This window comes from Mirounga angustirostris, unplaced genomic scaffold (genome assembly GCF_029215605.1).
Source record: "Mirounga angustirostris isolate CCGP_5_RB_7025 unplaced genomic scaffold, mMirAng1.0.hap1 SCAF_9, whole genome shotgun sequence".
In the NCBI taxonomy this organism is placed as follows: Eukaryota; Metazoa; Chordata; class Mammalia; order Carnivora; family Phocidae; genus Mirounga; species Mirounga angustirostris.
Window position 1 is genome coordinate 38,426,268 of NW_026991717.1, and position 21,823 is coordinate 38,448,090.

The following is a 21,823-nucleotide window of genomic DNA, read 5'->3' on the forward strand; positions in this document are numbered from 1 at the left end:
GTATATACCAGGCACTGTACTGGAGTCTAGGGCCTAGAAGATGGACAAGCCACAATTGCTGGTCCACAAAAATGAGGGATTTATTTAAGGTCACTGAAAATTAGTGACAGAGCTAAGACTTAAGCATAGAGCTTGTATTCTCCTCTAAATGCCACTCAATATTTGGACAAAATACAATTTGTTAGATTCAAGGTGCTGTAGATTTCTAAGACAGTGTCCCCCCAAAAAGGGATGTTTTCAGGCATTTTAAGGAATTCTTTCTTTGTGGGCTAAGACTCTACATATTGCTGCCTTTTTTTTTTTTTTGCTACGATGTATTTGACAACATTGTTTGGCCTGCTGAGATTTTGCGATAAGCGGCAACTGCTGCCAATACATGTTTCATATGGAATTAGGAAGGAAAGATTCTTGAAATACAGTCACATGTAACCATGTTAACTCACATGTGTCTTACTGGCTTGACTGTGAATGAGATTCAAAACAGGACTTAAAGAAAAGAAGTCATGGATCTAGAATGAACTGAACAAAGCTTGATTTCTGTTTCAGAGTTGTAGGGCACACCTCTCATACTTTGATACAAGTGAAATCCAGTTCAGTGGAGTCCAAGAGCGTACCTGGGGAGACGGTGATGAGAAAGGTAGCTGAAGGTGTGGAAAAGAGGGGGACACTGCTCATACCAGATAAAGGAGACCACAGAAGGATCTGGGACAGCGTTTTTCAGACTCTGTGTTTACCAAAGTTCACATAAGATATTACTTAGACATATTAACAAAAATTAACAGAGCAAACCAGAACTGCTCTGGTATTTGTGTGTGCATGCATGTGTGTGTGTGTCCAGGAGTAAGTTCCCACCGACTTCATGTCCTGTCTTCCCATCATTCTGCAAATCACTGACCTAGCACACCTCTATCCTTTTCCAGATGAGAAAACTGAGATCTGTGTGTGGGGTGGGGTGGGGTGGGGGGATAAACCATAATCTGACAATGATTTAACTTGTCACCTGCTGGGTGTGTCACTTGTTGCCTCCGGATCCTCTCTGCCCTGAGTCAGTGAGCGTTTACGGCTGCCTCGCTATGGTGGCAAAGGGCTGTCCAAAGAGCAGGGGCTGGAGGAAGGCTTTTAGTCGGCAACTTTCTCTTGTTTACTGTATTTTTACCACATTAGAACCAGGACTACACTCACGGTCTCCTCATGCCCAGAATGGTGCTCTTTGCAACCTGTTTCTGAACAGAAAACAAGACAAGCTTCATTACCCTCTTTGATCTTTCTTTCCTCCTCTGGCCTCCTTTCCTCATAAGACCATTCTATTCTCCAGCTTTTCTTTCCCTCTCCCCATGGCAGTCACTACCTACAGACTTTGACAGAGTCCACACTTGGTTCTGCTTGGTTGCCTCAGTTTCCCATAATGTGTTGGAGCTGACACCCTGACTGTGTGCATACACAGACAACTGCCTCCCTTCCTAGCTCCTAGCAGCCCTTGGGACCCTCTTTCCACCTGGTGTGTCCCGGGCAATCTCCAGTCCTAAATCGAATCAGCTCTTTGCTCCTTTTAGACAACTCACTGAGTTTTCAATGAACTTAGCTTGTCCATTTTATTGGCACTAAAGAGGGTTGGGTTCTTAGCATCATTAGCATTTTAGCTGAGGAAGAATTCCCAAGCCGCCCCTGGGCATTAATCCAGAACTGCTAAACATCTAAAAAGTAATCTGTGCTCAAACAAAACTTGGGCGGGTCTGCCCCCTTTTTAACTTAGAGCCCCAAATCTACCCAAGTTTTCTATACTGAAAATAGTGATAAGTAAAACACTGGAGTACAGTAAAAGCTGATGTCTTTGTTGCTGCTGTTACCGCTGCTGAGGACCACATTGCCCCCAGAGATCTGTACCCATCAGCAATTAACTGGCAGACAGGGAGCATCCTGGGACAGTAACTTCCAACTCTGCAGACACACCAGTTCGAGGCAGTACTTGAGTGGATGGTTTTGTAAAATAAAAATGGCCATCTGGGCTCTTTCTCCCCGCACCATCCCTCTAGAGTGGGAACCAGTCTGAGCGTGTGGCTAAATACCTGGTAATCATGAGGGAGTCACCAAATGGCTATTGGAATCCCATTTCCTCCTCTATAAAATAAAAGAGTTGGAGGAGATCACTGTAAGATCTTGTCACATTCTGAAATTCTCTGATCCCATGAAGTAGCAGAAGAGCACGAATAAAAACCAAAGGGGAAACAGTGCAAGGGCTCCCAGACCACAGACCCCGAGGGGGACAGAAGATGGCAAAGTGGCCACCTGAAAGCCAGATTGGGCGCCAAGTTCATGACTTCAAACTTCAATTCTATTTCTGGGCTAAGCTGATGATTTAAAAATCGTAAAAGAATCAGGGTCCCCAGTTACTGAACTAAAAACGACTAGGTTCTGTATATAATTCTATATATTATGATTGTGATTGTGAATGATAAATTGTAAGTCGAAAAAGAAAGACTGTAAAGGAAGGCTCTTGTGGGATCAGAAAAGTAATTCATTTTAGTCCTACCTGGTGTGAGACATGAGACATGGTCATATATTTTCAGAGTTACATAGGTAAATCCCTAAAGTACTTTCTGGAAATATAAATAATACTAATATTACCTTGCTCTTGTTTACCCTCTTATGTTTTTCAAAGTGTCCTCTTAGGCATTAGCTCATCTGAGCATGACAGCTCCCCACCTCTGAAAGTCTAGAAAATGTCCTGTGATGTGCCAAGTACCTTGGGGGCAGAGATCTTAAAATGTAATGATTTCCAGCCTCAGACTGGCTCCCAGTCATCTCAAAGGGATTCACGAAAATTCTCAACCCCGATTTCATTACCTGGTCTCTGCTGCACTTGCTACCTCCATCCTGACATACCACTTCTCTCCTCTACCACTCTGCCCTCCCAGTTCTTCCTTCCCTCCCAGTGCTGCTTTAAAAGTCACCTAGGGAAATTCCTAAACTGGTAGGAAGACAGAAGGAACAGCAGTACTGTACCCTACTGAATTGAAGTCCTGGAAGGCTACTGTATACAACATGCTGCTTCAGACCTTTACCTTTTACCAGATGAGTCTCCTTCTGGCTAGAATGCCTGGAAAGTTCTTTCCCACCCTTTTAGCCTCAGAGCCTCAGCTCCAGCATCACCTGCTCTGTGAAACCTTCGCAGCTTTCTAAAGTGACCTCTTCCTCTTGAGGCCACTGCATACCACATCCTGTAGGGTTCCTTTTGCATCAACTGCCATGTGTTTGTTTTGTATTTTTCTTTCCACTAGACTAGACTCTTTGAGGGCAGGGACCACATCTGTTTCATGTCTGTACTTCCGGTGTTCAGCATAGTGCCAGGGCAGAGTACCTGTGATGATAAATACGTGTCAAACTGAACTGAGATGTATGCCATACAATAATTTAGTAGGAGTTGCTATAAAATCAAACCAACATGGGGTTAGTGTTTTAAAAAAGACAGGGTTCACTAGCTTAGCTGGCTAACTGCATATACCTCAAATGAGGTATTAACGAGTAATTTATCTTTAATGAAAAATGTCATGTTTCTAAGCTACCCACATTTTGGGAGTTCTTTTTATTCCATTTCTGCTCTATTTTAAAGACATACTAGGAACCCACTTCCTACCTTTGCAATAGGCTAAGCAAATACCATTATGAGATCTCTTGATAAGCATGAGATAGATAATGAGAGAAGAATCTGACATTGGCAGTTTCAAAATTCCTGGGGAGAAGCAAATGTATATAAGTGAACATCTTCCTTAAATTTTAAAGGAATTAAATTTTACCTTTGCCTTTCTTTTTTTTTTTTTTAAGAGAGGGAGAGAGAGAGAGAGAATGGGTGTGGGGGGGCAGAGGGAGAGAGAGAATCTTAAGCAGACTCCACGCCCAGCATTGAGCCCGACATGGGGCTCGATCTCACAACCCTGAGATCATGACTTGAGCCGAAATCAAGAGTTGAATGCTCACCCGGCTGAGCCACTCAGGCGCCCCTCACCTCTGCCTTTTATGGAACATGAAATCTTTTTTTTTTTTAAGATTTTATTTATTCATTTGAGAGAGACAGACAGAAAGAGCACAAGCAGGGGGAGAGGCAGAGGGAGCGGGAGAAGCAGGCTCCCCACTGAGCAGGGAGCCCGATGCAGGGCTCGATCCCAGGACCCTGGGATCATGACCCCAGCCGAAGGCAGATGCTTAACCATCTGGGCCACCCAGGCACCCCTGGAACATGAAATCTGACTTTGTATGACTTTAAACATTACTATACGTTATTATTTATTTATGTATTGTTTTCATGGGGCTTGAACTCATGACTCTGAGATACAGACATGAGCTGAAATCAAGAGTCAGGACACCCACCCGACTGAGCCACACAGGAGCCCCTAAATTTTAGTATACTTTAAATGTCTATATCCTAAATAATGAGAATGAAAATAAATAATGATTTAAAACATGTAGGCTAGAAATCTGTTTAGCAAAAAAACTGCACACACATTGCTCTTTTAGACTTTTGCTAATTACAGGTGAGTACCTGAAGTTTAGGGTAATTACCTACTGCTGGTTTTTTCCCTGTGACTAGACACCTCACACAAAAAACTGGATACATATGATTCTGTAGAATCCTTGATGTTCTGAACTTCAAAAAACTCATGTAACAAAGGATAAATTCCAAATACCTCTTTTCAAAGAAGGTCAACTTTTTAGGTATTATTTTGCAATTCTAGGTTGCTCTCGTCATGATCAATACATTAGTACATAAATATTAAAAGCTATGATCTGAATTTAACATTGAATATAAAACAATATTAAATTATCAAAATTAGGACTAGTAGTAGCATAGTCAAAGGCTTTTAAAACATGAATAAAATTAGGTATAAAAACTAGAATTTCAGCACTAGCTTTAGAAAAGTGTTTAATATTTTAAAATAGTTTTAAGAACATATGCTTTCTACTCCATTATGAGACAAATGCTCTATCCAGAGCACAATTTATTACTACAGAATAAATGAATGTTTAAAAGACAGTCTGTCAATTGAAAAAAAAAACACACACACATTAAAATAGCAGGTTTCCAAGCCAAGTTAAATAAAATATTTTCTCCTTGACAAGCTGCTTACATTTAAATGAAAACAGGGCAAATTTGGTCAATAATATGGATTGTATATAATAAAAAGGACCTTAGATCATGTTAATACAAGGATCAGAAAGCAGTAAGTTCAATTAAACCCACCCAATTACTTAGCAAACTTTCAGATACAGCAAATAAATTAATCTGTTTTAAATGAAAGTGCTCAGATAAGTAGGTTTTTGACCTGAGTAAGTTTCACTAGCAGCAATCACAGCAAAGCAAGAATCTGCTCAAGCAAGGCAAAGCCCCCAAATCAAACAAATGGTATTAGTAATCAAAAAGCATTTGCAAAACGTATTTCCTTGGCTAGTAGCAGAGGGTTCTGAGTAAACGCCACCTACAGCTTCCCTCATACTTTGACAGATAGTGCACAGGGGATGAACACACATTCCTTTTACCCACAAACAACCAGGGTATTCTGCTTTTAAAAACAGGGTATTTCATTTCTGTACCATCTTATGAAAAAGCCTGTTGTTATACTATTAAGAATGCATGTCTTTCACTTAAAATCCTCTATTATCCACTTACGTTGAACTTGTACTGGGATTTAAGAATGCCTCTTTACTGAGACAAGTAATATGTCATCATTTTGTTCAGCTAACAGGCCTGACAGACCTTGTCTCCTTGAGTTAAGAACAGTAGATCTCTTTCGTACATTGGTGACAAAAGCTAGCAGAATAAATGAGAATTAGCCAATTGGTAGTAAAGGTTTTTAATCCCAAAGATCCAGACTTTCCTTCTACCTTAGCCTTAATTATTCTATTTGGCCAGATGATGGTATGTTCTTTTCAAGAAAAAGGATCTCTAGATATTACAATAATTTATTTGAATGCCATTCTTATGTATTTTTAACAAATAACGTCGCCATTCATTATATCTCTTATGTTTTTGATCCTTTTTACTACTTATCATCTTCTTTATTTGAAGCAGATTTTTAACAGATAATCTTGATCGTTACAACAATATCTTGCTCGCATTTTATTCAAATAATTCTTAAAAACAGCTTAAAAAGCCGTTTGGAATAACATCAAGCTTGCCATCAATCAAATGAAAAAATTCCGCTGGCGGTTGTATAAACATCAGATCAAGTCTGATGTCTTCAAGGATTTCAGAGTGAACCATAAAAAACTCCATTAACTTCTGACAAAGAATGCAAATTAATCACAACATGGGGTGAAATGAAATTAAAGGCTCTTTTCTAATCAATGACAAGGCGGGATGAAATATTTGTTACTCTCTCTGCACTCAGACTGCCTGGGATGTTTGCGCTTCCCTCGCGAAGCCCCAAATGTAAGGTGTGAGTACAGATTCACCCGCAGTTGCCGTACAACCCTCCTGCCCCCCCAGAGCTATCTGCTTACAAGTCGTGGAGATTCACAAAACACACTAATCATCTGAATCTCAGGTGCATCCAATTTGTTATTCACACTCTCCCATGCCAGTGAAAAGCCTGGCGCAGACAGATGCACCAGGAACCCTAAATGACAGTTTTGGCCTCCAGAAGTACGATCACTACAACAAAATCTAGTACAGCCTCCAGGTGAAATGTCTGGAGCTCCATATGGAGCAGGGAAAATTAACAACAAGATGAAAATCACTGCAGCAGCGGGGAGTCGGAATTTTTGAAAAAAAAAAAATGAAATTTAAAGATGAAGAAAGAGAAGTAATAAATTAATGGGGTGTGAAAACATTCAAAGCTTTACAATACCAGGGGCACTATTTGCTCAGATTTTTTCCCTTTTTTTAACTTCAGGTCATTTTGATGTAATTTATTAACCAAGATCAGGAATTGTAGCCAAAAGAACAACAACATTTTTATACATACAAAAGTACTTTAAGTACATTTATATCTGTATTACCTTCACTTTCCTGTGGCATCCTGCTCACCAAATTTCCAAATGCCAGAGCTGACACACCCCCTGAGAAGTCTCCTTAATGGACTTACTATCATCCTAATGCAGGGCACTATTGTAAAGTTTGAATGAAGGATGACAATTTGTAGCAGGCAATCTTTTTCATTTCTCCTAAATTATGGTGTCATTAAACAAACCATTGCCCACCATCATGTTTTTTAAGCCTTTTAAGTCAACTGAATTTGGATCTACATGATTAACTATACACAGCTCCAGTCCTTGTCCAGACCTGCACCTCTTTCCAGATTACTGTTAATGCTAAATTATTCAAGAAATGAAGATACTTTTTTGGTTGCGAGACATTTAAAAACACAATTTATCATGATCCTACTGCTTCACAGGCACCCAGAATTTAATGGTACTGGGGTCAGGGAGAGCTCTGGAGCCCTGTGGACCCTCCCGTCCCTCTGCTAAACACACAGTAGGAAAAGCAAAAGGGCTCTAGGGAATGGCCTTGTCATCATCTACCATGGCATGGCCCCTGGTGTTTGGCATTTCTCATCCACATAAGAGGCCTCCTGGAGTGGAGAAGGCAAACCAGGAGGAGGCCTTGGAGGGGCTCAGTGGGCAGAAGAAGAGTGGTACGAACAGCCAACCACATTCAGAGTCCACAGAGCCCAGGCATTTGGTTTCGTTGCCTGCAAGTTCTGGGTCTAACTGCACCCACTCAGCCCTGAGGCAAGGGGCCTCACCTGTCCAGGCCTCCGTCTGCTCACCTGGAGGTTGGGAATAACAGCCTCTGAGGGTGGGATGTACAGTCTGAATCAGGTAACAGGCCGTGATCTGAAGCTCGATGTCTGAAAGGTGCTAGATGGATCCAAGACATCGCTGTTGTTCTATCGTAAGTTGTAGCGATACAGCTGTGTACTTACAGTGGCTCCTAAACTTTTGTTCTATACAGTCCAAAACTGCATGCCAATGAGGCTATGCAACTTTGAGGCCTAAAGGAAAGGAAACTAGACAGTGCTTCCCAGTAACAAGTAAAAACCTAACGCACAAAACAATGAAGTTCCTACAGAATGATTATCTCCACAAAAATCCAGTCCTCTAATCTTTATGTTGGTCCCCGGCCACCAACTCTCCGTGATACCTTCCTGACACCCTTCCCTCACCTGCATCCCCACTGGATACACACTGTGTCGCCGGTGGGAAGAGGGGCCGTTAACGACATTGTCAGCAGCACTGACACTGGGCCGGTGGAGGGACAAATCTCCAAGCGTGCCTCTCCTCCCTGCTTTCTGCTTTGCTCAGTTTATGCTCTGCTCCAGCTATAGCTTGCAGGTTGCCAAGCACATCCTTTTGTGAACTTTGGCTGACGATTAGAAATTCTGTTCTGTGCTACGGCCCAACATCAGGGCCAGTGGGTTGGCCCTTGGTACTTTTCAAGTGTTTCAGAGCACATTTGCAGACTTGCTCTAATCAGATAGGAAAGGTAGGTATCAGGAACCGCATTCTAGATTTAAGGAAACTAAAGCCCCAAGGAGTTACAAAGCAAGAATTTAAGGCCTATGGTGACCACAGTTTGTGGGAGAGTTGGGTCCCTATTCTCATCTTTTGCCTCCTGGTCCGGAGTTCTGTCCAATAGGCCGGTCTTCTCAACTTGCCATTAGTGAAAAGCTCAGATCTGGTGCCCTGATCAGACTTTGAGTTCAAAGTAGCAGTGTGTTGGGATTGTCCCCAGCCCTGGACAGAAGGGATGCAAAACTATGTGATCATGAGGATCTATGAAAGGCTTTCACGTGTTCAAGGACCAGACCAGCAGGTGACAATTAGGATGAAGCAGTCAGTCCTTAGCTTGGTAAACAGAACCCTGCTTTGACTGGATGGCTGTTTATAAAGTAGTGAGTTTCCTATCACTTGAGGTATTCAAGCAGAGTGTGGATATCTGTTTCCAGAAATATGGTACAGAGGTTTGATTTGATGATGTCTGTGATTCACTCCTGCCTACTGCACTTGGGATTCCACAGAACCAACCCCACTGCAGTTCAACACTGAGCAAATCAACCATTCCGTATGCCCCATTTATGAGGGGATGCCATCTCACAGAGTAGCTTGGGGTTCAAATGAGATACAATGGGCCAAAAAGAAGATTTTATTCATAATCCAGCGTCTGGAATACTATGAAAATGAACATTGTTCCTCATGTACTTTCAGGACAAAGTGAAGGGCAGGAAAGACACCGATACGGTACCCTTTCCCAGTCTCCAGTCTGTCGTACAACACGAGTAAAATAAATGCCAAGTCCACCAAACGTCATTGCTGATTCTAGCCAACGAAGCACAGAAACTTCTGTTGAAAGATCTGGGAAATAAGCCTAATGGCATCAAAGCTGCTTCTATTATTTCAAATAAAAGTCCCAGTTTGGTGACAATATTCTATCACGATTCAGGGAATATGGCTTTATCCCCACTCTGGCATAAAGGTTATTGCTAACTAGGGAGTCCAGCACGTTAGAATTTTCCAGCTTCCACTTGACTGATCAAGTAAATGTATACTTAAACATTCGAGAAAACAGAATTGCAAAGGTGTACAGCCTCTTCCCAAATCTGACCAGAGCATCCAAATGCTTCATTTGTCAAACACGACAGCAATCCGTTTCTTAGACTCATCACTTACCAAATCTCACTGGTTAATACTCGACACATGAGGAATCTAAAGAATATAGCTATGTTCTCAATCTCTGGCACTTTTATGAGATGGCTTACAAGTTTTCTACTAAGGCTTCTTTGAGAGATACACTGTAACAGGGTTTCTGCATTTACAAAATTTTAGGGGATTGTATAAATTGGCCAAACAGTGAATTGTTTAAAAATTACTGACAGAATAAGAGGCTTACCAAGATAAATATTCTAATGAGCTATAAATCCTGAAAATGTGATTTTAATTTGATGGGCTACCTAGAGCTAAGCAGCAAGACTGTATATCCTAAAATCTGACTAAATGCTAGCATGCATGCCAAGCGATTACATTTTAGATTTTCTCTTTAAGGAAAAGATTATGTTTAAACAAAGAAGCCCACAAATTTGACAAGTGAGTGTAACACTCTTGAACCTAATAACTTAGATGATTTCTCTCCCACTCATCTGATGGCTTTAACTGTAAAAGAAAAAGGATACAAAAGACACATTTCAGCAAATGAAGGGTCTTTAAATGTCCACATGGGTACCAGGAGAATTCACTTAAAACAGCTTATAAAGATGGTAGAGTGAATGAGCCCCATCCTATTATTCAATAACCATGTTTGTGATGCATCTGCATAATCTAACCATGCATAAATTAGTATGTGTAATACAACACTTATTTGCATAATAATAGCAAGTTAATAGATGCTTAAAGAGCAGAGACCAACACCACCTTTAAATCAGACATGCCTCCAGGCACTTTGGCCTGTACAGACCAAGATGCCAGAAAAACAGGGAGCACCAACCAGAGGAAAACAGTCAATCCATGCATTTTTCATCCCTCTAGACATTTCACTTATTTTGCCCCCTGCACACTGGGGAATCATTTTCAAACCACAAAACAGCTTTATATTTTAAGTGCTAATACCCTTCTAAATAAAAATCTTAAAGAAATTATAAAGATTATCATCAGCAATGGTAATATAATGGACAGTTTGTTTTCTTACAAATGTGGATAGGAATGGGCAAATTTTTTAAAAATTAGTGTTTTCAGAATCACACCCCCATAAAATCAGGGGCCTGACTATTTGCTTAGCAAAAATAATGATCTAGATCGGGTATTGTCACCCTTCATCTCAACCCTTTATTTGAAATAATTTTAACTGAAACCAAAAGCTCAAACAGTGTATCAAGAAAAGGCTGTGCCTCTCCTCTAACCTCAGTATGAGCACATGGCACTGGGCTAGGATAAGGAAAAACATCACCAATGTCACACAAAGGAAGAGCATGATGATGCCTTTCAACCTTTAACAAAGAGAAAAAAAAAATCTGGAGTTTAAAAAAAATCAAAAATCAATAGAGACTTCTAAATGACTCTTTTAAGATATCACTTTTCAATTTAACAGGACAGATTTATTTGTATGTGGCTCAAATGTTCACAATTGCTCCCTGCACCTTCATACATAGGAATGAATGTCACAGTGGCAAACGGCAGTAATGAACAATCTTACCTGAGGATATGGAAACCTCCCAAGAGCAAGCTGGGAAAGGAAATAATATTTGTCTAGTTATAGATTTGCATGCAGGGCAGATCTCCTTAAGACAGACAAGTACTAAACTTCAGAACTATACCCAGCAAATATAAAAAGCTCTCAACCCCGGATGCAGGAACTAAACTACTGCTGTAATTACAGTAAAAGTTGCATTTAGAATGGACATTTTCAATGGGCAATACTGCATCCCTGATTAAATATTTTAATTTTAACAACTAAACATTACCATTATGTGGTTTCTCTTAGGAACATTCTCAGCTCTATGGGCATTATTCACATTTACCTGTGTGCGACAGTTTTCATTTAGACAGAGATATAAAACCAGAGCAGACCGTATTGTTCCCAGCCCACAGTTCTGTAGAGTTTTTAGTAACAAGTACATAGGCATTGTTGTAGGAAATGGGGAATGGGCCATATGAAATAGAAAATTTTGCCACTATTTTCATCTATTTATTTGTTTTTTCATTCATTTTTCTATCCACAGAAAAAAAAGAGTTACCACTAGTAGAAAAGTGGCTATTTCAAGGCTGCGAAGTCAGAACTATAGGTCTAAGTCTGAAATCAGGAACGTGGATCTTTGGAAAGCTTCCAATTTTGCTTGATTCGTAAACTGCCATGTGTTTCTAGGCCAGTCACTTAATTTTGGTCTTGGAATTCTCACCTGTTAAAACTCAATGATTCAACCAGGAATAGAGTTGATATAAAGTAATAAGATAAAATTTACCAAATATACCGTAACATATTTTAAGAAAATAGCAGCAAAACTTTGAAACTTCGTAATGTAGCCTATCCTCAGGCCAGAAATCCTTTATATGTATTTGTAACTACTTTCAAAGTAGAATTGCTGTATCAGGGAACTTTGAAGCTGGAATGAATCCAAAAGAGCATCAATCCACTTCACAGATTAGAACCCAAGAGTGCCATTGAAGAAGTTCCCACACATTTCATCAGGAGAAGCCTGGGGCCTGACCCTAAGCCTTGCAACTTAATCCAGTGTTCTTTCCAGAGTTTCACATTGCTTTTCTACATCTTGAGAAGTTGTGCGTTTATTTCAAAAACAAGGACACTATGGAAACATTGCTGAACTCTTTTTTAGAATCATTTCAAATAACAAAAGAACACCTATTTCATTTTATTAGAACTGCATTTTATCTTGGCCTTAAAATTATACACCTCAGCTTTTTGATCATGTAAATTATTTGTTGACTAAGGTTTGAACGGCCTGTGGGTATTACCAAAACCCAAAGCCACCTTTGAAGAATAAATATTTTGTTCCTTAATAAGGATAGACATGAAGATACTGAGTTAATTTTTAAAGATTTAAAACCAGTCAGAGCAAAGCAATGTAATAAGGAATAAACCATATGACTTTGTAAGGTGACTACTTTGAAAAGGCCAACACTCATTTGGATGTATATTTATATATGTATGTGTGTTTTGCAATGCCTAGTCAGTTTCATTACCTTGTACTCATTCTTATATACTCAGAGTTCATTGATTTTCAAGGTACGAAGTTATACTACCATTATTTCACTTAGTATCATTAATCAAGGGATTAGTATAAAGTACAGATAGCAAAAACATCACAAGATGGCAGGATGGAAAGAGAGTGTGGATGTTAATCAAATGCCCTCTCAGGTTCATGTGATTATGTTTGTTGTCTACACACTGTTTTAAATTAGGAAGGGGAGAGACTCAGCTCTCCACTCCCTCTACTCTAATCCTACCCAATACAGGCAATCCATTTGCCTTATATTTTGTAAATACAGTGTGTTTCTGGCCAACGAGAGTGTGCACATTGATTCAGGGGGAGCTGCTGTGGTCTACACGGCAGTAATGATAGGCTAAGCGTTTGCACCATTACATTGACCTGACCGGCAGTGACAGCTCAAGAAAAGCTGTCACCTATCATCACACTCATCGGTGGATGACAAGTTTTGCACATCCTTCCATTTGGAATTATCAAACTACCAAGAGGAGGATCTCTCATCTAAAAAAGCTAACAACTTAATGACTAGTAGACAACATTTAGAGTATTTTATCTCAAGCCATTCTATAGGCCCTGTGCCACTCACTCGGGTATACGGTTCACGTACCACTGAGGACTGTGGAAGAATTCTGTCCACATGGCTTACCGGCAGAAGAACTTGCCCACGACACACACAGTTAAAATCTAAGTTAGCTGGCTGGTACCGATATGGGACGCTGGTTTTTGCTGAAGAACTAAATAAGCAATGATAAAAGGAAGGCTTAAAAAAGAAGTGGCGTAAAATGAAAAATATGAATTCTTTCCACTTGAACACAAAGCCTCAAATTCTCGACTTATTATTGTTCTATGGAGAGGCCAGGCTACAGTCAACTTGGGAATGTGCACTCATCTACTTGGTGCCCCCTGTCATAACTGGTACGATGTACTAAGGATGGCTGCTATCATTCCTCTACCCTGTAATATACCACCATGCACACAGAGAGAAAATTCAGTGCAGGCTGGTCAGCTGGGAGCCTCTCTGTACCAGTCTGCTTGGAACCAGGTGGCTGGCAGTGCTTGAACTGGTGAACTCATCATTCCCGGGCCTGGCTTTGCTTTGTGTGTACTTTCCTGACATCCTATGAAATCTCAGTCCTGTCAACTACATTCCTGGGAGAACTGCTCTAAGGCATCTTGCAGCTCTGACCTCTTTGGAGCCAGAGGACACAGGATGGTTCCTCGTCCTTGACCAGAGCGGCACAACCGTTATTTCCTCTCTCTCGCAGCCTGTCACCACCGCGCTGCTCCAGCAGGAGGCCAAGGATTCCAGTTCTGCACCAGCGCAAACTGGCAGCAGCACCAGTAGGCTGGCACCAGAAGCAGTCATTTTAAGGCCCCGGGAGAGGAAGCTGCCTTCCACGTACGTCCCTGTCGCTCTAGGTTTAACGTAACTGTGGTGTTTTTGCTCCCCGCTATTTGTCTTGTGGCAAAATAGAAGGAAATATATAGCCAGGCCCCAGAACCTTTTTATCAAGTTCAATTAGGAGAAGGGAAGAAAGGAAAAGGTCTCTTAGCAGATATGGCTGCATGAAGAACAGGCTCCTCACGAGGCTGTCAAAAGTCAAAATAAACACTGAACCCTTATGAGGAAGAGGGAACACATACGCTGTGAGTGAATATTTCAGAGACAGACGGACCTGGGGCCATTCTGTATCTTTTACCCCTACTGGTCTATTAATCTACTTGCATTTCCCCAGTTTTTATTGTCAAGGTATTATAAATTAGGAAACTTACAAAAGAGAGTATGTAATCTTCTCTGAAATGGCCTGCAGATATGTCACTGTACTAAATGTGTTTCAGATTTAATGAAGCTTTAATGTCCTTTTTAATTTTGCCTGTTTCTGTATCACCAGGGGTCGGGCAAGGCAATCAGCACTCAAGAGGGTGGTTTGGTTTAAAACTAGGAAAAAACTCATTTGCTTATGAGTTGCACTGTATTTTCTTAATTAAATTTACTGAGTAAAATGGTTTAAGTTCAGCCAACCAATGACCTTTGTATGTAGATTTAGATTTATAAATAGGTTAACAGTTAAAGGAAAGGGGAAAAAAAAAAGAATCACAACAAACCAAACAGATTAGGACTAAGCCAATAGAAATCTTTGCTCTCTTTATCATCTTTACAAAAGAAGCATTTAAATATAGGCAGCTTAAGTCCAGTTAAAAAAAAAAAAGTATATTGAAAAATGTGGATGCACATAAGCGCCAGCAATTCATCAAATGACTCTCACATCCTTTTCATTCCCAGGAGGGGAGCGGCCTGTGTTGTAAAAGATTTGGAAAAGCTTTATTTATTTTGGGGGGGGGGGTGGTGGTGGAGGGAGAGATGGGGGAGGGAGAGGATTCTATTTAATGTTAAAGAAAAAAGTGCATTTTGAGTCCAAATACTTAAGATTCAGCAAACTGCTAAATACTCTGTTCGTTGTGGGAAATTCACTATGTAAAAGGAAGAAAAAGAATGCTCTGAAAACATTTACCATCGGGAATACATTTTAATAACAGTAAATCACTAACATTTCACTGTAAAACTAAAACTGTTCCTTAGTGTCATCTTACTGATCTTTGATTTGTCCAATCATAACCTATGAAATACTCTTGAGTTAGCCTCATTTGAATATGTTGGATTTTATAATTTAAATAATAAATATGTGTATGGGGGTGTGATCATAACGACTGCCAAATGCATAGCAACTGCATAATAGAAACATCTATATTTTAACAAAAAGAAGATATTTATTTACAAAGCAACAAAAATGGCTTCTGTTGGTAACACGAATAATTATGGTCATGAAGTCACAAATGATAAAGAGAAAAAATACACTGTAGCAAGAAAGCAAGTGGGGAATACAAATTCAGAATATGTTTTTGGTGAATCAAGTTTCTTAGAATATCAACAATGTGCTAATAGTTTTAAATTTACAGTTATACTGAAGAGCCCTGGATTTTTTTTTTTTTTATTCTTAATTTAGACATACTCTGTGTTTCTCGGCATAACTGCAAATTGAAAATAAGCATTTTCAATATAGCCAGTGATCTAGCTGAAGGAGGACTTTATAGCCTGAAATGTTCTAAAATTTGTTCTTAATTACCTTGTGCACATTTTACACAATTAAATTTCCATCTAAGGATCTTGCATTTAGATTGTGCACTGCAGTTAAACCTTCATTTTATAGAAATGCAGCAGTCACTTTGGAACATTCAGACACGGGGAAACTTTAAAAAATCAGACTTAACTACTGGATTACATAAAATTCCCTAGGTGAGATTTCATCCCAAGACCAATTTACACAGTCCTAGAGAGAGAGTTTAAATCATCTGAAACTATGCTGGTGAAGAACCATAATAAATATTAAATACCTCAAGATCTACCCTAAGATTTGACTTTTCTTCCCATGTATCAATTTCACTATCCCCTTACTGAATGGTTTAAAAACAATCCAAAGGATATAACAGCAATTTACCAGTGTTAAAGTGCTTTGGAGGTTAAACTGACAACAAAGAACAGAGAAACACAAAGCGTCTTGAAGTAGGGTTTCAATTAAATGTGGAGGATTTAGTAATGCAGGACCAAAAAAAAAAGAGTTACAAATTAATTTAATCTTCTGCCTATAGTTTGCAGCTGCACTCCAAAGTGTCTAGGGCTTAAGAACAAAGCCTTAAAAGGCCTCGGAGTGAGGAAAGCTTCAATTTTTAATGTATAACGCCATTAGCTGATAACTTGTGGAATCTGCGACCCCTGCGGAGGGGCATAAGTGCGAGTAACAGAGACTGATGAAGTGACATATTTGTTCGTGTCTAGAACTATGAGGAAGAGGGTTATTACTAACACCATCAGGCCCAACAGAAATATGCCCTAATAACCTTAGGGACCCTCCACGTTATCAGTTATCCCTACATCAAATATATTAAAATCAAAACCTAATTCACTTTAATTAAAGACAATTAGTTTGTTTTACTATTATTGTTTTAACTTGTGTGATATTATAATACACTGCAAATTAAAGATGGGATAATAAATGTAATGAAAGCGCCAAACTAGGTACACCTTTCCACCCTGCTTGGAGAAATAAGCGTACCATTGGTGTCTATTTTAAGGAAATGCATGGACGCCATCATTAAAAGTGGTGCAGAAACATTTCACTCTATGATGAAATACAGTGGGACCCTGCATATCTCTTCCCTATTCAATTTATACTTTTCACATAACACTTTCCTATAAACTGTAAGGATTTCCTTAACACAAACAGAATTATGGCCCAATGGAGGCACCAGAAGCTTAATTAATTTGCCCAAGGTCATACTGCAGGTTGGTGGCAAAGCTTGTTAAATCACTAAGAACTGTGGGCTCTACAGATGTTTTTGGCAATGGCAAAGGACCCTGTCTGCAAAGGCCTCAGAGACTTCCAGTGCAGTGGGTGAACCACGACAAATAACTCATTACGGCTGTACAAAAGTGCTAAGTGCTCCTGAGAGCTCGCAAATAACATGTTTTCTTTGTGTCGAAAGAGCCTAAATGTGAGGCTCCCATCAGGAGGGCTTCTTAACATGTGCCAGTATTTAAAAAAGAACTACTCATCCTCACTCGAGTCCATGGATAAAAAGTAAATTTATTTTAACTGAAGGAGGTCAAACGCGGTAACACAAAGAAATAAATCAAGTCCTTCCCCATCATTCGGAAGGTCCTCCATTCTATCCCACAGATTACTAGTAATAGTGGAGAAAAGACAGCATTACAAATAAATGTTTCCAATAGAGTGTGGTGGTTTTTTTTTTTTTTAATTAGAAATGGGCTTATTACAGTGGACACTTAAATGGAGAGAGGGCAACGGTAATTCACAAGTACAATATCCTAGTGCTGTTCCATTAATTGCTTTATTTGTTTCACGGTTAAAAATGATTGCTTGCTGTAGCCTAACCGTGGATGCTGAAGAGCATGATACATTGAGGTCTCAACCTGGGCAAACTGTACCTAAACTTACACTTTATTGCAGCTTAGTTCACAGTCTTCACCTAATAGAGGGGCATATCCCAGTGCAGCAGCAGGATAAATCACCCTGGAATATTACTCCGGCGAAGTTTAGCTGTGACTGCAGCATATGTGCTTTCGAGCCACTGAAGCAAAGGCCCATAAAATACACTAATTACTGGAAGTTATGGTCACTGAGTGATTGATAGCGCTCTGCAAGGCAGCTTCCTCATTTTCAGCTCTTCTGACGGGCTCGTCCGCCACATAGCAATTATTAATTCATGACCCACCCCTCGGGCACCAGTACCTTTACTTCTAATTCTCCTGCTACCAGACTACTGCTACGGCTGGACACTGTCTTTCTTCATTCTGATGGCTGGGTAAGGATGATAAAAAGGAGATTTCATGCTAAATGCTATTGTTTTGAATCTTTAAACGTTGCTCGGTCCTTCTCACCCTGCTGTCCCAACACATAAATTCTCCTTCCTCTCCCACAATGCTATTTCACTTGCATCGTTTTCTTTCAGACTGTGTGTGTTTGTATATGTGTGTGTATATATCTATCAACCTATCTATACTACACTGGAGCAAAAACTTTGAATAATTTTTTGCATGAATATTACCGTTTAAATGCAATACACAATTTCAACTTGGCCATAGTAAATATGAAGCAGCTGATTAAAAAAAGAAAACCCTCTCTATTTGAAGAGACCCACTTTTGTAGTGGGTCAGAGGATTGTTCAATCAGAGGATTGTTCCAAGTTGATTTCCACCGGTATCTTTACTCAGAACAATGCTAATTGGGTAATATAAATCTCTAAAAGTCACTGAGAAACAACTGCAAAGGTCTCTTTTGATGGTGTCTTGTGCACTGAAAGGAAATTCAGTGAGAAACTCTAAATTAAAAAGAGATAACGTCCAGTCATGATGGCTGAAAGCAAACAATTTACTTTTCTAATAGAAAAATGAACTTCAAATTTTTGCACAACTCAAAATGCAATACTGGAGGCAGTTTCTCTATCTGGATTCTAAGATGGTGTAACAACAGATGAACAAATGGAAGTCCGGGTTACCTATCCTTTCAGGACTTGGTTCAAATTACTACTCCTTTTCTGCTGGGAGTTAATCCCAGAACACAATTTTGAAGACAAAATTCCTATCACTCCCTGTCCATACCATTCACTGGGCAGCGGAGCACATCCTAGCTGGTGACATTTCCTAGTGTTCTACATCTTCCTGTGTCTCTAAGGCCTGGTAAATTTTGAGTTTTGTTTAAGGGCAGACTCTTAAGTCATATACTTTTGTGTTCTTCATGACACCAGAAATGGTATTTTGCAGTCGGCTGACAATAAGCATTTGTTGATTATGATAAACCCCCTGATGGTGAGGTCTTCTAGAGCTTACCCAACCTGGCAGTGCATGTTAGTTGTTTCTATGCTATGATACCTTTTTTTTTTTTTTTAATGTAGGCTCCACACCCAGCATGGAGCCCAACGCGGGGCATGAACTCATGACCCTGAGATCAAGATCTGAGCTGAGATCAAGAGTCGGACGCTTAACTGACTGAGCCACCCAGGTGCCCCTCTGCGCTGCACTACTTTAATGAACATAGTATACAAACTCTTCAGTAATGTGGGTTGATAGTTTTAACTGACAAGGCCCTCTTACACATCACTGCTTAGAATAATCACTTTGACATATTTAAGCATTATGATTAATTTAAATGGCTTATTTCTTATTAAAGACTTAGGGGTTGCAAGCAGGGAAAAAGACTGGAGTTAACTGTCCTTCAATCCATCTCGTGTACTTTCAATAACCATTTTAATCTTCACAGTGAGAATTAAGAAATGACACCCTTTCAATATGTTTGTATAATGCTGACCTGTGTCCTCTAACAGTACACAACTTCAATCATGGTAACAGTCCCTGCAAACCTAGCTCTGGGTATGGGGCAGGGCATGGGGGGGTGTTTCTCCATTTCTAAATTGCTCACTGGAGTCATGCAGCTGTGAGTAGCTGAGAAAACATCAGTGCTGGGGTATAGTCCACTGGTTCAACCAACTCTACACTTCTGTTTCTAGACATTTCAAAGTCAAGGGAGTCATCATTGGGTAGTATTCTCATACTTCTAGCATCTGTATGCTGCTCCTAGGAGAGAGAGAGAGAGAGATGGAGTGCCCACTCCCACCAAGGTGCCATGCATGCAGGTGAAATCATCTTGGATCTTCCATTCTTTTTTTTTTTTTTTTTTTAATATTTTATTTATTTATCTGACAGAGAGAGACACAGCAAGAGAGGGAACACAACCAGGGGGAGTGGGAGAGGGAGAAGCAGGCTTCCTGCCGAGCAGGGAGCCCGATGCGGGGCTCGATCCCAGGACCCTGGGATCATGACCTGAGCTGAAGGCAGCCGCTTAACTGACTGAGCCACCCAGGTGCCCCTTGGATCTTCCATTCTTAACCACCATCTGGCTGCACCCTCACCGGAGCCCCTGTGGATACTGCGTCTAATGGCTGAGCCCTAAGATTCTTGACCCATAGAATCCTGTAAATAAAGGGTTGTGATGTTAAGCCACTAATGTTAGGTGCTTTATTAAGAGTAATAGATAACTGAAATGCTTTCCTTGACATCGATGTTAGCCCTCCCTCTCATCTGCCCAGTCCTATGCACTTCCATTGCACTTTTATTTATCTTTCTACCTACTAGTCAAAGAGCTCCTGAGGGCAAAGTTGGTATCCTTACTGCCAACACAGAATAGCATTACATAAATATTTACCGATTAGATGGAATTCTCACCTACGCACTTCCTAACAGAGCAGATACACTGGAGATTAGGTTAATTTTTGTATTTCTTTAGAAACATAAACTAAGGGGCGCCTGGGTGGCTCAGTCAGTTAAGCGTCTGCCTTTGGCTCAGGTCATGGTCCCAGGGTCCTGGGATCGAGCCCCACGTCGGGTCTCTGCTCAGCAGGACCCTGCTTCTCTCTCTCCCTGCTGCTCCCCATGCTTGTACTCTCTTTCTCTCTCTCTGTCAAATAAATAAATAAAATCTTTAAAAAAAAAAAGAAAGAAACGTAAATGAGGTATTAGTTTCTGAAAACCAATGGTACCTGTACACTCTGAAATATGGTAACGCTGAAGCAGCTATAGGGAGAGGGTCACGGTGTCGGTAGGAAGCCTGGGAAAAGCAGTCTTTTTTTTTTTTTTTTTAAGATTTTATTTATTTATTTATTCATGAGACAGAGAGAGAGAGAGAGACAGAGGCAGAGGGAGAAGCAGGCTCCCCGTGGAGCAGGGAGCCTGATGCGGGACTCGATCCCAGGACCCTGGGATCATGACCCGAGCCGAAGGCAGACGCTTAACCAACTGAGCCATCCAGGCGTCCCTGGGAAAAGCAGTCTTGACTGACAAGCAGAATCACAATAAACCAGTCCTTTCCTTTATCTAATTTCCTGCTCATTTACGTTTACCATTTCTCTCTTCTCTTCCCAAACTACTTGATCTGCTTATTCTCTATAGCATAATGAGAGCAGCAGAGTCAGGGGACATGACTGCCGCTGCCTGGCCAAGTCACTTAACCTTTCTAAAGAAGTCCTTTAATTTCTCTAGATTTCAGTTTCCTTACTTGCAAAATGGGAGCTTTGATGCTTATATGGTGGAACAATCTTGGGGTGCCTCAAAATACTGATTTTTCAGTCATTTCCCATCACAGTGTAGGGGAGCCTAAATGAGGTAATATCAAGTGGTTCTGTTAAGTGTTAGGTACATGCAAAGTGTTATGTTGTCACCCTTCTTGTGAGAATGACACGGAGCAAGAAGACATCAACAACTGCAAAAAGAGGACAGAGCACCAGACTTGACAGCAGAAGTCCTAGATTCCAGTCCTCTTCTGCACAGGACTGGCTGCGTGCTGTCACCGTGGGCAGGTCCCCTCCCTCCCCTGGCCCCCAGCTTCCTCACCGGTACGAGGAGATATCTGATTTAACAAGTTCTAAAGACTCTCTTCTAGTTAAAAAACATGCTAATCTCTAAGTACAAGATAAGGTGTGTAAAAGAATTGAGTACATACATGCTATAAAAATGTTGGAAGTTTTTATTAGCCAGTTCAAAA

General features: G+C 40.4%; 1 protein-coding gene across 16 annotated transcripts in view; it reads right to left on the minus strand.

Annotated features, from left to right (window-relative positions):
- Positions 1 to 21,823, minus strand: part of MAP2K5 (mitogen-activated protein kinase kinase 5) — a 245,996-nt gene that overhangs the window by 72,729 nt on the left and 151,444 nt on the right. For 10 of the 16 annotated variants that reach the window (XM_064570255.1, XM_064570252.1, XM_045899805.3 and 7 more), the window contains exon 17: positions 11,180 to 11,209. The exons of 5 other annotated variants lie outside the window; for them this stretch is intronic. In XM_064570255.1, coding sequence (XP_064426325.1) covers positions 11,180 to 11,209 — 30 coding nt within the window. Of the gene's footprint in view, positions 1 to 11,179; positions 11,210 to 17,335; positions 19,861 to 21,823 lie in introns of those variants that run through there. One more of the 16 variants, XM_045899809.3, reaches the window with a different exon arrangement.